The sequence below is a fragment of the Balaenoptera borealis genome, assembly GCF_965194805.1.
Source record: "Balaenoptera borealis genome assembly, chromosome: 1".
Lineage (NCBI taxonomy): Eukaryota > Metazoa > Chordata > Mammalia > Artiodactyla > Balaenopteridae > Balaenoptera > Balaenoptera borealis.
Window position 1 is genome coordinate 111,876,981 of NC_138860.1, and position 15,033 is coordinate 111,892,013.

The 15,033-nt window shown below is 45.2% G+C and overlaps 1 protein-coding gene and 1 long non-coding RNA gene across 6 annotated transcripts in view; one reads left to right on the plus strand and one right to left on the minus strand.

The window, feature by feature from the left end:
- LOC309626100 (uncharacterized protein) overlaps positions 1–7,077 on the minus strand; it is a 20,788-nt gene extending 13,711 nt beyond the window's left edge. Inside the window, exons 1-2 of one of the 5 annotated variants that reach the window (XR_014242963.1) lie at positions 6,011–7,077; positions 254–5,397 (exon numbers count right to left, since the gene is read on the minus strand). Coding sequence is in view for 1 of the 5 variants with exons in the window: in XM_082386498.1 (XP_082242624.1) it covers positions 5,210–5,397; positions 6,011–6,428 (606 nt within the window). In the remaining 4 variants the exon portion in view is untranslated. Of the gene's footprint in view, positions 1–243; positions 5,398–5,685; positions 5,872–6,010 lie in introns of those variants that run through there. The other 4 variants (XR_014242964.1, XM_082386498.1, XR_014242961.1 and 1 more) reach the window with 4 other exon arrangements.
- On the plus strand, positions 6,007–8,741 carry LOC309626379. The gene is made up of 2 exons (XR_014243148.1): positions 6,007–6,147; positions 7,071–8,741. It is a non-coding gene; the product is annotated as an uncharacterized lncRNA (long non-coding RNA).
- The last annotated feature ends 6,292 nt before the right edge of the window (positions 8,742–15,033 follow it).

Below are 15,033 nucleotides of genomic sequence, written 5' to 3' on the forward strand. Positions count from 1 at the left end.
GGTCTGGGAGGGTCCCACATGCCGCGGAGCGACTAGACCCGTGGGCCACAACTACTGAGCCTGCGCGTCTGGAGCCTGTGCTCCGCAACAAGAGAGGCCACGATAGTGAGAGGCCCGTGCACTGCAATGAAGAGTGGCCCCCGCTTGCCACAATTAGAGAAAGCCCTAGCACAGAAACGAAGACCCAACATAGCAATCAAGCAATCAATCAATCAATAAATTAAAACTTTAAAAAAAAAAAAGAATGAGGGACTTCCCTGGTGGTCCAGTGGTAAAGAATCTGCCTTCCAATGCAGGGGATGTGGGTTCAATCTGTGGTCGGGGAACTAAGATCCCACATGCTGTGGGGCAACTATGCCCACGTGCCACAACTACTGAGCTCGTGTGCTTCAACTAGAGAGCCCGTGTACCACAAACTACAGAGCCCATGCACTCTGGAGCCCACGTGCCACAACTAGAGAAGAGAAAACCCGCACACCACAACTAGAGAGAAGTTCACGCACTGCAATGAAGAGCCCGCATGCTGCAACAAAAGATCCCGCGTGCCTCGACAAAGATCCTGCGTGCCGCAACTAAGACCCGACACAGCCATAAAAATAAATTAAAAAAAAAAAAGAAGAATAAGATACCTAGGAATAAACCTATCTAAGGAGTCAAAAGACCTGCACTCTGAAAACTATAAGACACTGATGAAAGAAACTGAAGACCACACAAACAGCTGGAAAGATATACCATGTTCTTGGATTGGAAGAATCAATACTGTTAAAATGACCATACTACCCAAGGCAATCTACAGACTCAACACAATCCCAAACTACCAATGGTATTTTTCACAGATCTGGAACACAAAATTTTTTAATTTGTAGGAAACACAAAAGACCCCGAAAATAATAATAGCCAAAATAATCCTGAGAAAGAACAGAGCTGGAGGAATCATGCTCCCTGACTTCAGACTATACTACAAAGCTGCAGTCCTCAAAACAGTATGATACTGGCACAGAAACAGACACCTAGATCAACAGAACAGGATAGAAAGCCCAGAAATAAACCTACACACTTATGGTCAAAATTAATCTATGACAAAGCAGTCAAGAATAATCAATGAAGAAAAGACAGTCTCTTCAATAAATGGTGCTGGGAAAAGGGGACAGCTACATGTATAAGAATGAAATTAGAGCATTCTTTAACACCATATAAAAAATAAACTCAAAATGGATTAAAGACCTAAATGTAAGACTGGATACTATAAAACTCCTAGAGGAAAACATAGACAGGACACTCTTTGACATAAATCGCACCAATATTTTTTTGGACCTGTTTCCTAGAGTAATGGAAATAAAAACAAAAATAAACAAATGAGGCAAAATTAAACTTAAAAGCTTTTGCACAGCAAAGGAAACCATACAACAAAAAGACAACTTATGGACTGGGAGAAAATATTTGCAAACGATGCTACAAACAAGGGGTTAATTTCCAGAATATACAAACAGCTCCTACAGCTTAATATCTAAAAAACAACCAATCAAAAAATGGGCAGAAGACCTAAACAGACATTTCTCCAAAGAGGACACACAGAGGGCCAACAGTCACATGAAAAGATGCTCAACATCACTAATTATTAGTGAAATGCATATCAAAACTACAATGAGGTATCACCTCACACCAGTCATTATGGCCATCATTAAAAAGTCTACAAGTAATAAATGCTGGAGAGGGTGTGGAGAAAAAGGAACCCTCCTACACTGTTAGCGGGAATGTAAATTGGTGCAGCCACTATGGAAAACAGTATGGAGGTTCTTTAAAAAACTAAAAATAGAGTTACCATATGATCCAGCAATCCCATTCCTGGGCATATGTTTGGAGAAAACTCTAACTCAAAAAGATACATGCACCCCAATGTTCATAGCAGCATTATTTACAATAGCCAAGACATGGACACAATCTAAATGTCCACCAACAGAAGAATGGGTAAAGAAGATGTGGGGTGTGTGTGTGTGTATGTATAGAATTTTTAAAAAATATTTATTTTTTAATTTATTTTGGCTGCGCCAGGTCTTAGCTGTGGCACGCGGGATCTTCATTGTGGCATGCGGACTTCTTAGTTGCAGCATGCATGCAGGATCTAGTTCCCTGACCAGGGATTGAACCCAGGCCCCCTGCATTGGGAGCGTGGAGCCTTATCCACTGGACCACCAGGGAATATTATATATTATATTAATATTATATATTCCATATATATATAATGGAATAAGTCATTTTCAGCAATATGGATGGACCTAGAGATTATCATACTAAGTGAAGTAAGTCAGAGAAAGACAAATATCATATGATATCACTTATATGTGGAATCTTAAAAAATGATACAAATGAACTTATTTACAAAACAGAAATAGACTCACAACTAAAGAAAACAAACTTATGGTTACCAAAGGGGGAAGGGGGGGAGGGAAATTTGGGATTAATCGACAGAGACTACTACATATGAAATAGATAAACAATAAGGACCTGTTGTATAGCACAGGGAACTATACGCAGTATCTTGTAATAACCTATATTGGAAAAGAATCTAAAAAAGAATGTACATGTATACGTATATGTATAACTGAATCACTTTGCCGGACACCTGAAACATGGTAACTCACACTATACTTCAATAAGAAAAATTAAAAATTAAAAAAGAAAAAAGCTAGGCTATGCCTTTAGGGCAAAGTCCACACTCCTTAACATGGTGTACAAGACCTTCAGGACATGGTCCCTGCTGGAACCGCCTTGTAAAGAGAGATCTTGTTTACATATTTCTCTATGCTTAGTAGGAGGAGCTCCTAAAGGGTGTATTTATGGCCGAGATCCAGCATGGAGCAGAACATAAGGAGATAATAAATGTTTGTTAAATCAAATTCAGAAAATCTTTAATGGATAAGCAGTATCAGGGCTGACTACTGGAAAGTGAACTTAAGAACAGGCACCAAATGCTTTTTGTTCCTTCCTCATTAGCTTAGGAATTATTTTTGCTCTATCTTTTTAAAATTAACTTATTACAAGGATAAGATAGGCTTATTATAAAAAAGACTCAAACATTACAAACAGGCAATCAGTAAAAAGATCCCCACCCTCCATACCACTGTCCCTCCTGCCCCAGCACTGTTAACCGTTCATATATCCTTCCAGAAATTTTCTCTGCACATACAGTCATGCTAATATACATTATTACTACTATTATTATTAGCATTACTTAACACAAAAAGAATAATATTAAGTATACTCATTTACGCATCAATTTTTTTCATATAATCTTGGTTATTTTTCCATAGCAGTATATATGGATCTTCCTCATTTTTTAAAGGTCTGCACTGTATTCAATTCAATTACAAGGTTCTACCATACTTTCTTCAAACAGTTCATTATTGATGGACATGTAGGTTATTTCCAGCTTGAGGCCATTCTATTAAAAAAAAATTTTTTTTTTGCCCCACCGTGCAGGGATCTTGTGGGATCTTAGTTCCCTGACCAGGGATCAAATCCAGGCCCTAGGCATGGAGTCCCAACCACTGGATTGCCAGGGAATTCCGGAGGCCATTTTAAACAATGCTGCATTTACAGCAGAAAATTAAATGTCAGTCTTACCAACAACATACCCTACATGTTATGAAACAGCTGAAAGATGGTTCCTAGTTGTAGTTTCAATCCATGTCTTGTTATGAGTGAAGGTGAGCATCTTTTTATACATAGAATAATTTGTATTTCTTTTTTGTAATTTATCTGTTCTTGAGTTTGGTCATTTTTCTATTGCATCGTTGGTCGTTTTCTTATTGGTTTGTAGGAGTTCTTTACATTTTAAGGAAACCAGCCCTTTTTTTGTGATATGTATTGTAATTATTCTTTCCCAGTTTGTCTTTTGATTTTGTTTATGGTATCTTATTTTTTGTCTTAGAGAAATTCATATATTTGTATTTATCAATTTTTTAAATTCTTCTAGGTTTGGGGTTATATTGCACTTAGATTATTAAATAACTTCATCATGTTTTATTTTAGTGCTTTTCCTGGTTTTATTTTTATACCTGTATTTTCTTCATCCGGAATATACTTTTGTAAAAGGAGTGAAGTGGGAATTTTGTCCCAGAACCACTGATAATGAACATTCTTCCTCTTCTACATTAATTTGAAATGCCACTTTTATCAGTTAGTGAGAGTAAAATGGATACAATCTCTATGAGAGCAATTTGGCAGTATCTATCAAAGAATGCACAAATAAACCTTTGACACAGCAATTCAACTTCCTGGGAATCTATCCTACAGATACCTTTGCACTTGTGTACAATAATGTAAGAATAAGGATGTTCACTGAAACATTGTAACAGGAAAATACTGGGCACTTAAATGACCAACTATTGGGGACTATTAAATCATTATGATACTTATGTGCAATGGAACAAGGCAGCTCTATTGTATTAATAAGTGAACTAGCAAGCATAATATACTACCAATCGTAATGCTATATCACCTATATCAGTAACATCAACAAACATAAAGAAAGAGAATAGATATAGAAATGCTGACATGTGCATAAAATAAATCTGAAAATACTTCCAAGAAACCATTTTCACTGATGGCTTATAGAGAGAATTGAAAGGCTGGGATATAGGAAGAACAAGGATGTTTACTTTTCCCTGTACCTTTTTTGACAATTTTGGATTTTGTATTTTTTGGATGAATTGTTTGTTACAATGAGTTTTTAAAATTTCATTCATTCATTCGCCTTTAGCGAGGTGGAACCCTAATCTCGTGTAAAGCTATGAACTGTCAGGAGAAGTAGTACAAGATAGTCATCCCTGCCTAGAGCAGCTGACAAGCAGAGTGGACCTCCGGTCTCTTTGCACCGGAATCGTGGAGGAGGGGAGAGGGCGTTCTTATTCGAAGGTCAGATTCCTGGGCCCCACCTTGATCGACTGAATGAGAGTGACGCCCAGAAATCTGCATTTCTGACAGGATCCCACTGGGGATTCAAGTACATGACAATTCGGAAGCCTTGTGGGCTGGAGGGGCAGCTCACTGTGTGGGCGCGTTTCCTCGTCCTTTGCTCACCCCTCCCTGGCACCCAAGCTCGCGCTCCTGGCGAGGGGGCGTACCCCCGGGGCCTGGGGGCAGGTCTCCCGGAACACCCTAGACCCGGGCCTCCCCCGCGCTCTGCTCAGGCCGAAACCGCGAGGCTTCACTTCGCCGCCGCCCAGGCCGCTCTTCCCAGTTCCCGGATCCGGCTCCGGAGTCGGCAGGGCCCAGGCCCAGAGCCACTGAGCCAGGGAAGCAGGGGGAAGGAGAGACTGGAGGTGCGAGCGGCTAGAGGTGAAAGAGCTGCAGAAGCCGAAGGCAGTGGGCAGAGGATGCGAGGCCAGTTCAACCCTTTAGGAAAATGAGAGAAATGACAGGTGTAGAAAATAAATTATGTACTGGGGGGAAAAACTGCGACTCCGCCGGGACTCGAACCCGGAACCTTTGAATGCCTTCACCCTCTAGAAGTCCAATGCGCTATCCATTGCGCCACGGAGCCACCTGTTGGACTCTTTGCGCATCTGCTCCGTTAAGCCAGAGGCGACGGCCCCGCGCCCTTCCCACCACCCCCTTAGCTTTCGGTCTGTATCGCAGAGGCCAGGGCACTGACAGACACCGGCCGCAAGAGCTCGTCCTCACCCGGAGACCGCCTCTTAACGAAACCGGCGAGTCTTGCAAGCGAAGGGCGGGCGCGAGTCCGCCGGGTGCCGGCTGGTGCGTCTGAGGACAGCCGCAGCCCGGTCTCCGGCCCGCCCTGGGCACCGCCGTACCTGGCCGCGCAGGATAAATCACGCCCGCACTCTTCCTCCCCAGCTCCCTTCCTGCCCGATCGCCCCCGCCTACCCGCTCTCCCGCGGCCGGTTCCGCCCGGCCTGGCCCCGCCCCGGCGATGGAGGCCCCAGGCTCGCCGTTGCGCCGTTGCGCCGTTAAGCCGGGCCGGTAACGCCGGGCACTTACGTCGCACCTTTTAGCGGCTGATCCCGAGCAGCGACCCCTCGGACTTTGAGGCGTGGGCAGCGGCCCCTCCCGGGTCCCGGGCTTTTTCCTGGCCGCCCGCGGCCGGGATCCGCCGCGGCAAGCGCGGGTCGCGGCGACGTCTGTGTGAGTGCTTGTGCGTGTTTATTTGCGCGGGGTTCGGTAAAACGGTGTTTGGGTTGCATTTCGCTCCCCACAGACCCAGAGCCGAATTTCTGAGGTATCCGGGCTCTGGTGGACTGAGGGGGGCGACGCGCCCCGCGCTGCGGCATCCTCCGAGAGCTCATCCCAGCGCCAGCAACTGCCTCCGCGGGCGCCGCGCAGCACCGGAGCCCGTGCGCCGGGAGCACGAGGCTGCGTGGGCGGTGCCGGTGGAGGGCCTGCGCGCGTGGGAGCGCCGGGAGCATGCGTGAGCGGGCGCGTGCGGTCGGGGGGCGCGCGCCCGAGCGTGGCCGCGTGGTTTTCCGGAGGCAGCCGGCAGCCGAAGGAGGCGGCGCAGCCGGAGTCCCGACGCGCTCCCCGCTGCTCGAAAGGGCGCGGTCGCCACGAATCAAGAGTGTCAGTCTGAGGGGGGATTTTTCAGTGCCCCTGTAATTCGCATCAGTAAGACCCCGAAGCCACTTGAAAGAGACGATCTAAGTAAAAATCGCGTGGCTGCCTTGCAAACGCCTCTGCATACAAAACCGTTGGTCCCCGCTCCAATCGGCTTGCGGTTTTCTGAGCCCCGCCTACGTAGAAATTGCGGAGCTGCTGCTGTGCCCTGTGGTCCACTCCATTCCACGCTGCCCAGATACATCAGGCATCAAAGCAAAGCAGTCTCTGTCCGTGTTCTAAAGAGGGAAGGGAGCTCCCAGGAAGGGTCTAGTGGAGTCGGGATCTGTACATTCTTATTTAACTTCACCCCACAACAATGCTATGAGCCAGATACTATCGTCCTCTTTATAAGGAAGGGAAACTGCAGCTAAAAGAGGTTGAATAACTTGTGTAGGGACACCTCCCTGGTGTGTGTCAAGAACTTTGAGGAATCTGCTATTTTACCCTACTTGCAGGCTAACGTGTCAGCTCGTCACAGTTTCATGGATGTTGACAGAACACACAAGACTCCTGGGTCAGAGATGAAAGACTATCACAGCAAAAGCATTAGCCAGAGTGTCAACATGATCGTGTCGGTTCTCTGAAGCCCAATTCTCACAGGAACGAAGCAGGTGGGCCCAGATGGATGCTTGCACACAAAATGGGTGGCATTATAGAAGAGGAATGCTGAGCTTGGGGGACCTACCAGTTTATAGCAAGCAGTAAGCAAGCCTGCTCTTTGTCCCACAGAGGGACATTCCCTCATCCCTCAAGGTTGCTCGCTGCAAACACAACCCTGAAGAATGGCCCAAATGAGCAGGATCTTACATTCTTAGCACACTCAGCAAGAATGTGCAAGGATGCTAAGGGCCCACGTTCGTTGCCTCTCCAAACAGTTAGTGGCAGAGCCCTGATTGATGCCAGGCATGTCTCTTTCATTCTACCATAATACATAAAGTTCCTAGACAGTAAGCATTTTATGTAAAACATTGTTATGCCCCCTTTAAGATTAATGAAATAGAACAAATATCCTCACATGCAGGAAGGAGGAATTCTGACATATACAAAATTAACCCTTAAAATAGAAAATGACTTCAAATTGTATTTGTTTAAACAAATCTTTTTTGAACTCTGAAATGTGCCAGGCACTAGTGGCATCTCAGGGTCTTCACTGGTCCTTGGAATTGCACATGGCTGAACAGGGGACAAGTGATGCTTAATGCTTCTTTGGAATACCATACAAAGGAATTCTCCTGAGGGCATTGGAGCCAAATCTCAAATGATGAGTCATTGATATGATTAAGTAACAATTCAGACTCATATATAAAAGTTCTGGGAAGGGGGAATTGAGAAAGAAATCACATGCTAAGGAAAGATGCGTGTGTCCTTAATTCCACTTAATAAATCAAAGAATTTTTAGATATTTGATTCCTTTCACTAGTTGAGATCAAAACGCCTTGTCTATGTCATGGAAAACATTACCAAGATATGGGGTTAGCAGACAGTGTGGGAAAACCAGGCTTGTGTGAGCAACTCTGTGAGCAATCTAGGTGTACTTTTTACACCTTACAATTAGAAGCCTGAGAAAGCCATGGCAGAACAAATGCTGTGTGTGTTCTCTGACAATTAAAAAGTGGTTTGTAACGAGTCTGGCTTTAGAGACAGCAGTGGTAGTATGTAAAAGGAATAAAAATGTGTATTTAGTTTCCATCTAAGGAGAAAGATCCAGTAGGTTTTCTCTTCCCGTTTCCTAAATCTAAGAGCTGAATTTTCTCAGGCAGTGCATGCCGTGAACAGCAGCCATCACACAACCTGAACCAAGAATTCCTGCAGGAAAAAAACCCAAAAAACAAAACCTCTTCCTTTCTACCGACAGAGGGAACCAAAGCATGGACTATAATCACCTGTGAGTGGGCTGATCGCTGCAGTTTGCAATTTGAGTTCCCTAAATTAAGCGCTACTTCATCTTGCTGTTTTAAAGTTCAGATCCATTATACACCTCTGGGAGTCTGCAGTAACATTTTTCATGTTTGTACAGAAGGATTATTTTTAAGTTCCTGTGTTCTATTTGCAGAGCTTGGAAGCAGCTTCAGCCTTCCCCAGAAGCTCTAGAAATCTACTGTATTTCTATATATTTTTTATTTCTATATATTTCTACAATATTTTTACTTGCTTGCTTTGCTCCAGAGGGAGAAGGTCGCTGGAGTACCAGTTTAATTCAATTCAATGAGTATTTAGGGAGGATACATTTGGGCCTACTGTGGGAGATAAAGTGGAAGTTTAAGACACAATCCCTACCTTCAAGGATACTTCAGATTCCTTGGAAGAAATACCTGTGAATATGAAACAGTAAGCAAAATAATGCAAGATGACATATGAAAAAGTGGCAAACTGTGATTGGGTATCCCTACCAGTAAAACGTTTTTGAGTTTGCATTTCCAAGTAATAAGCATATACTAAATACTATACTAATTATCTTTTTAAAAAGAAATTTTTAAAGGATGAGATTTTTTTTAACATCTTTATTGGAGTATAATTGCTTTACAATGTTGTGTTAGTTTCTGCTGTATAACAAAGTGAATCAGCTATATGTATACATATATCCCCATATCCCCTCCCTCTTGCGTCTCCCTCCCACCCTCCCTATCCCACCCCTCTAGGTGGTCACAAAGCACCGAGCTGATCTCCCTGCGTGCTATGCGGCTGCTAAAGGATGAGATTTTTAAAACTCAAAGACTCTCAAGAGTAGAGGTTAGGAGCATAGGCTGTGGAGTCAGACTCCTGGTGTTGACATCTTGGTTCTGCCTCTAATTGTAAGGCATGATCTTTAACTTTTCTGAGCCTTCTTTTCCTCATCTGAAAAATCCTAAAGTTGTTATGATAGGAGTTAATCCTTGCAAGGGTTTCTCTCTGTTCTGGCACATGGTAAGTGTGTAGCAACTGTTTGTTGTTACTATTAGCAAGCAACTCTCAATAAAGAAATCTCACATCCTGCAGGAACAAACCAAAGTTCAGATATAGCATCAGTTAAATTTGTTGCAAACCAAGAAACATTCTCCACCTCCTTACCCAACTCCTACTCAGCTATAGACATCACATCTACGTGGTGTACCAAACAGACCGCTCGGTTTCTCAGACTGAAAACATCTACCTTCAGCTTCATGGTTCCCTCACGGTTCTCCCCCAAGAAACTTGGGTGGATTCTTATTTTCATGTGTCCAACTGCGTGGTTTCCCAAAACAAGGGGAAAAGAATCTTTCCCTGAAGGACTTGTGAAGACTCTTCTCTTGCCAGACAAAATCTGCTCACAACATTTGAATGATGGCTTTTTTCATCCTAAAAATCTTAGCGCTGAGTTTCAGCCAGGCCAATAACTAAACTAGGTGGCAAGATGGGAATAGGCGAAGGGGAAAAAAAAAAGTGCCAGGATGAAGAAATTTCGATATTAACACAGAAAAGAGGGACAAATGGGTCCTGAAGAAAGTATAGCTGGGGTGAGGGGTTGAAGTGTCAGGAGGTTGGGCAAGTCGGATTGAGGCCACATGTAGCAAAGGGGCTAGGGCAAGCTTGATTCAGGATGAGGCATGTGGATTTCATGCAATAGCCAATGCGGGGCTACAGTTTCTTTTGGCATGAGAATGGCTGTGTTTTATAATGGTTCATGTAGGGGGGTGATATACAGGCTGACTGGAATGAGGCCCAAGGGTCGGGGAGACTATTACATCTCATTTGATTTGTGCTTGGTGTTGTCTTATGACTTCATCTCTTCAGCAAGCAGTGATTGAGGGTCTCGTTGACATATCCATACAAAAGAAAAAGACATGTGCCTGGCTTACTGCCTAGTAGAAATGATGATATAGGTACACAAACAACTGTGGTGCAAGGTAAAAAGGTGTCCAAGTGAGACAGGCACAGTGGTTTGGGACTTCAGCGAGAGAGACTGAGATTACATCCTGAGAGGGCGAAGCAGGGAGGAAGACTGCATTTGGAAAAAGCTACCTAACCTAGGGCCAACTTGCATGCAAGGAATTCCAGGTAAGGGTTAGCAAACAGACTGGAGGGATGGAGGAAGAAGATAGGACAGGGCTAGGGAAATGGTAGCAGCTGAGCAGTCCAGTGCACCGTGTCTAAAAGGCTCCAGCTAACTTGGCCTTGGTTGCAGCAGGCACTGATGGAGAAGGTCACTGGGGTTCAGGGCACTGGTCACAAAGTCAGGCTTGGATCAGTTCCGGTTCTGTGCCATTAGCCCATTCACAAGAGGGCAAGAATCACAGCTGAGGATAAAAGGAACATGATCCAGTCCCCAAAGGGAAGGGTTTGAGAAGAGCTGGTTGAAAGTCTCGGACCAGTAGGCTGGTATTCAGAGAAGAGGGTCTAGTCACAAAGGGAAACTAAGGCAGAAGCAGGTATACCGTGTCTGAGGCAGGCAGCACCAATGATTCCAGACCTCGTGGCTGGTTGACTAGGGCTGCTGACCGGGCTTCCAAGCCTGGAAGAGCTCAGGTAGGATATAGGACCATCCTGTAGGTGGCAGTCACTACCTGCTGTCGAGACGGCTAGACAAAGGCCAAGCCTGGCCTGACCTGGATCTTCAAAGATGCACAGGCTCTGAGCCGGCAGAAAGCACATTTATGCATTTAAGCACTGAGCACAGTTAAATGCCAGGGTCTCTGCTGGTCTCTGGGGACACTGTGGTGAGGAAGACAAATGCGTTCCTTGCTCCCATGTACCCTGCAATCTTGAGCAAAGTCAGACAGGAGAGCGTGGATAGGTACATGGAAGCGAGCTTGACTTGCCAGGAGATAACAGCTGAGAGAGTCAGTGGGAAAAAGATCCTGAAGGACTTTGGATGCAAGGCTATGGGGACCTGAAATTGATCAGCCCATGTCACCTCCTCCACGTGCTTTCCCAGACCTTCTTCTTCAGCCTGGTCTGCTGGTGGGGAGGGGCTCCTCTTCTGGGTTCCCCAAGCACCCTGGGAGTCGTATAATTTTCTATCTGGTTTCTGTATCCTCTCCGAGACTATAAGCATCTTGGGGGGAAGGAACATGCCTTCTTGTGGATAGATCACAGCAAGCGCCTTTAAATATTGGTTGAGTAAATGGGTGAGTCCTGTAGGCAATCAGGAAGCTACTAGACCACGTGCCTAGCTTGTCTTTTTTTTTGGCTGTGCCACGCGACTTATGGGACCTTAGTTCCCCAACTGGGGATCAAACCCAGGCCCACAGCAGTGAAAGCGTGGAGTCCTAACCACTGGACCACCAGGGAATTCCCTAGCTTGTCGTTTTTAACCAGAAGTTCTAGAAAGCTAAATATCCTTGCTTTCTAATTTAGGCAATTCTCCCCAAGGCTTAGCACCATGTCCTGTACAGAGTGGGCAGTCCAGAAATGTTGCCTGAATGATCTTGTGGGAGTAGAAGTTGATCTTCAGTGTCCTAATTCTGCTTTCAGTTACCCAGTTTGTGGGAGTAGGTCTTGAATTCCATCCACTCAGACCCACTTCTCTTCCTTCCAAGTTCTCGCCAAACAAAGGCATGTCCCCACTCCTGGCCCACAATGGATAACCATCTGTTAAAACGTAAGTAATCTTAAGTCTTTAGCAGTTGAGAGTAATCACGAAGTAATAACGCATAGTGCCAGACACTACACTGAGGTCTCCGTGAATACATGAATGTGCTCCATCCTTCTGTTGACCCCCTGAAGGAGCAGAGTCATTGCCCCTGTCCCTGGATGGGAAGGCGAGCCACAGAGAACGAAGCAGGATGGGTCCAGGTACCTGCCCCAAGTTCCCAGTTACCCTGCACTGCAGCTGCTTCTCCCAGGAAGGGGATCAGGAGGGAACCAGCAAGCAACTGGGAACAGGCTCGTTAGACCAGTGTCCTGAAACTCTGCCACACACTAGAATCCTGATGCCCAGGATGCACCTGAGACCAATTAAAGCAGACTTTCTGGGGGTGGGGCCCTGGCATCATTAGTTTGTTAACCATCCCAGGTGATTCTCATAAGCAAGCAAGTTTGAGAACAAGTGCTTTCCAGCCTTCCTGCTGAAATGCCGACCATGGCCCAGGAGCGTCAGCATCACCTGGGAGCTGGTTAGAAATGCAGGACCTCAGGCCCCAGCCCTGCTGAATCCAAATCTGCGTTTTAATAGATGTCCCAGGTGATTTATTTGCATTAAAGTTTGAGAAGCACTGGTTTAGGGCTTAGGTATTCAAACCCTTATTAATCCACTTGGCTTCTGTTATTAGCATTAAGTCCTTAATAAGCAGATCTCAAAACTCCATCAGAAAGCTCTGAATCAATCTGATTTATTGGCCCAAAAAATGAGCTCAGAGGAAACTATGCCCTTTTACTTCCCACTGTGCGGGGAACTGGGGAAGAAAAGGTCTATTGCTAGTGATGTCCAACAGAACCTAAGTCGAGTCCACTCCAGAATAGGCAGAAGAATCACTCCAGACTGTCTTCCTCCCTCTGAGATAGACTCAAGGACACAGGTAGACCACACCTGGGCTCCCAAGGTGACTGATAAAATCCTCCAGCCAGAGGTGTTCAAGCTTTCAGGGCTTCAACTGTTTCTCCATGGCATGTCTGTGTCATAGCTCCACAAATGACACCAACAATCCTTTGTCCCAGTGGAGGTCTTGTTATTTGTCATCAACTTTCTGACTTTAACTAGAAACACTGTCCAATTTTTAGTTCTTTCATTTATTTGCCATTATTTTAGAATGCCATTTGCTTCCCCTCATCTCTGCCAAGTTCTTGAAACTGCTTCACAAGGTATGTAAGAATACGATTTTTGCAGGCAGTGGTAGTTTTCAAACCCTCATCTACTCCCCATCCTATGATCATATAATCTCACCATTAAACCTGAGGCCAGTATCAGAACAGCCTGCGGGGCTTCCCTGGTGGCACAGTGGTTGAGAATCTGCCTGCCAATGCAGGGGACACGGGTTCGAGCCCTGGTCTGGGGAGATCCCACATGACGTGGAGCAACTGGGCCCGTGAGCCACAACTACTGAGCCTGTGAGCCTGCGCATCTGGAGCCTGTGCTCCGCAACAAGAGAGGCCGCGATAGTGAGAGGCCCGCACACCGCGATGAAGAGTGGCCCCCGCTCTCTGCAACTAGAGAAAGCCCTCGCACAGAAACGAAGACCCAACACGGCCAAAAATAAAAATTAATAAATTAATTTTAAAAAAAAGAAAAAAAAGAACAGCCTGGTTCGTCTCTGTATGTCAGTGGGAAGAAGAGGAGAAAGTCTCAGAGAGGCATGACTGCGTGCGGCAGCATGGTTCAGAGGGACCTGAAGGCAGTTGTATGACCCTAGGAAATTACTTGACCTCTCTGAACCTATTTTCACACCTCTGAGATGGAGAAAATAATTTCTGTTTCACAGGATTGTCGTGAGAATAAACTGAGCTGCTGACATACACTGACTGACAGTAAGGGGTATAATAGTTAACTATGGCTGCATTAACTAATTATCCCAGACCTTAGCAGCTTGAAACCATAAAAATGAATTATTGCACAGTTTCTGTGGGTCAGGGAGCCGATTAGTTGAGTAGTTTACACTCAGGGTCTCTCTTGAAGCTGTTTGGGGCTATGATTACCTAAAGGTTTGACTGGGGCAGGAGGATCTGCTTCCAAGATGACTCACTCATATGGCTGTTGGCAGGAGGGCTCAGTTCCTCACCTCAGCCCTCTCCACAGGGCTGCTCCCCCAGAGTGAATGATCTAAGAGAGAAGTGGAAGCCACATGTCTTTTATGACCTAGCCGCAGAAGTCACATACCATCACTTCTGTGTTCTATTGGTCACACAGATCAACTCTAATACAATGTGGGAGGGGACTACACAAGGGTGTGAATAACGGGAGGTGGGTCCATCTGGGAGGCTGGCTTCCACAGCATCTTTAATGTTACTTTCTGCCCCCTCCTAATATGGCAGACATACTCTCCCTCCTCCACTCCAATCAACAAATATTCTGAAAAGGAAGATAGTTGAAGTGATTCAGTTTTGCTCTTCTCACACTAAGTTACTTTGACTGAGTTGGAAGCTTCCATCCTCATATCCGGTTTACAGTCATGACTCAGAAATTTGGGACTAGACTCAGAATTTATCCCAGTTCATCTGAAGGACATGGAAATCCACTGGAATGGTCCTTGTTTTACTGTTCTTTGGTCCTTGTCCACTTTCCCCTTGAAAGAATCCACTCTGTGCATTTTGTTATATCTTCAAGGTGTCGGGTAGACAGGCTCAGGCAGCATCAAATATGCTGGCTGAAATTCCCCTCCTTGTTCTGGAATATCTGCCCTTGAATACAAAGGGTTTACTTTTGGATCCCTGAAAATTTGGTTATATATATGTGACCCCACCATTATACAAATGAATTCACATTTGAAAGGAAAGGGCTAGTTAATATCAAGTTCTCCAACCCCAGCA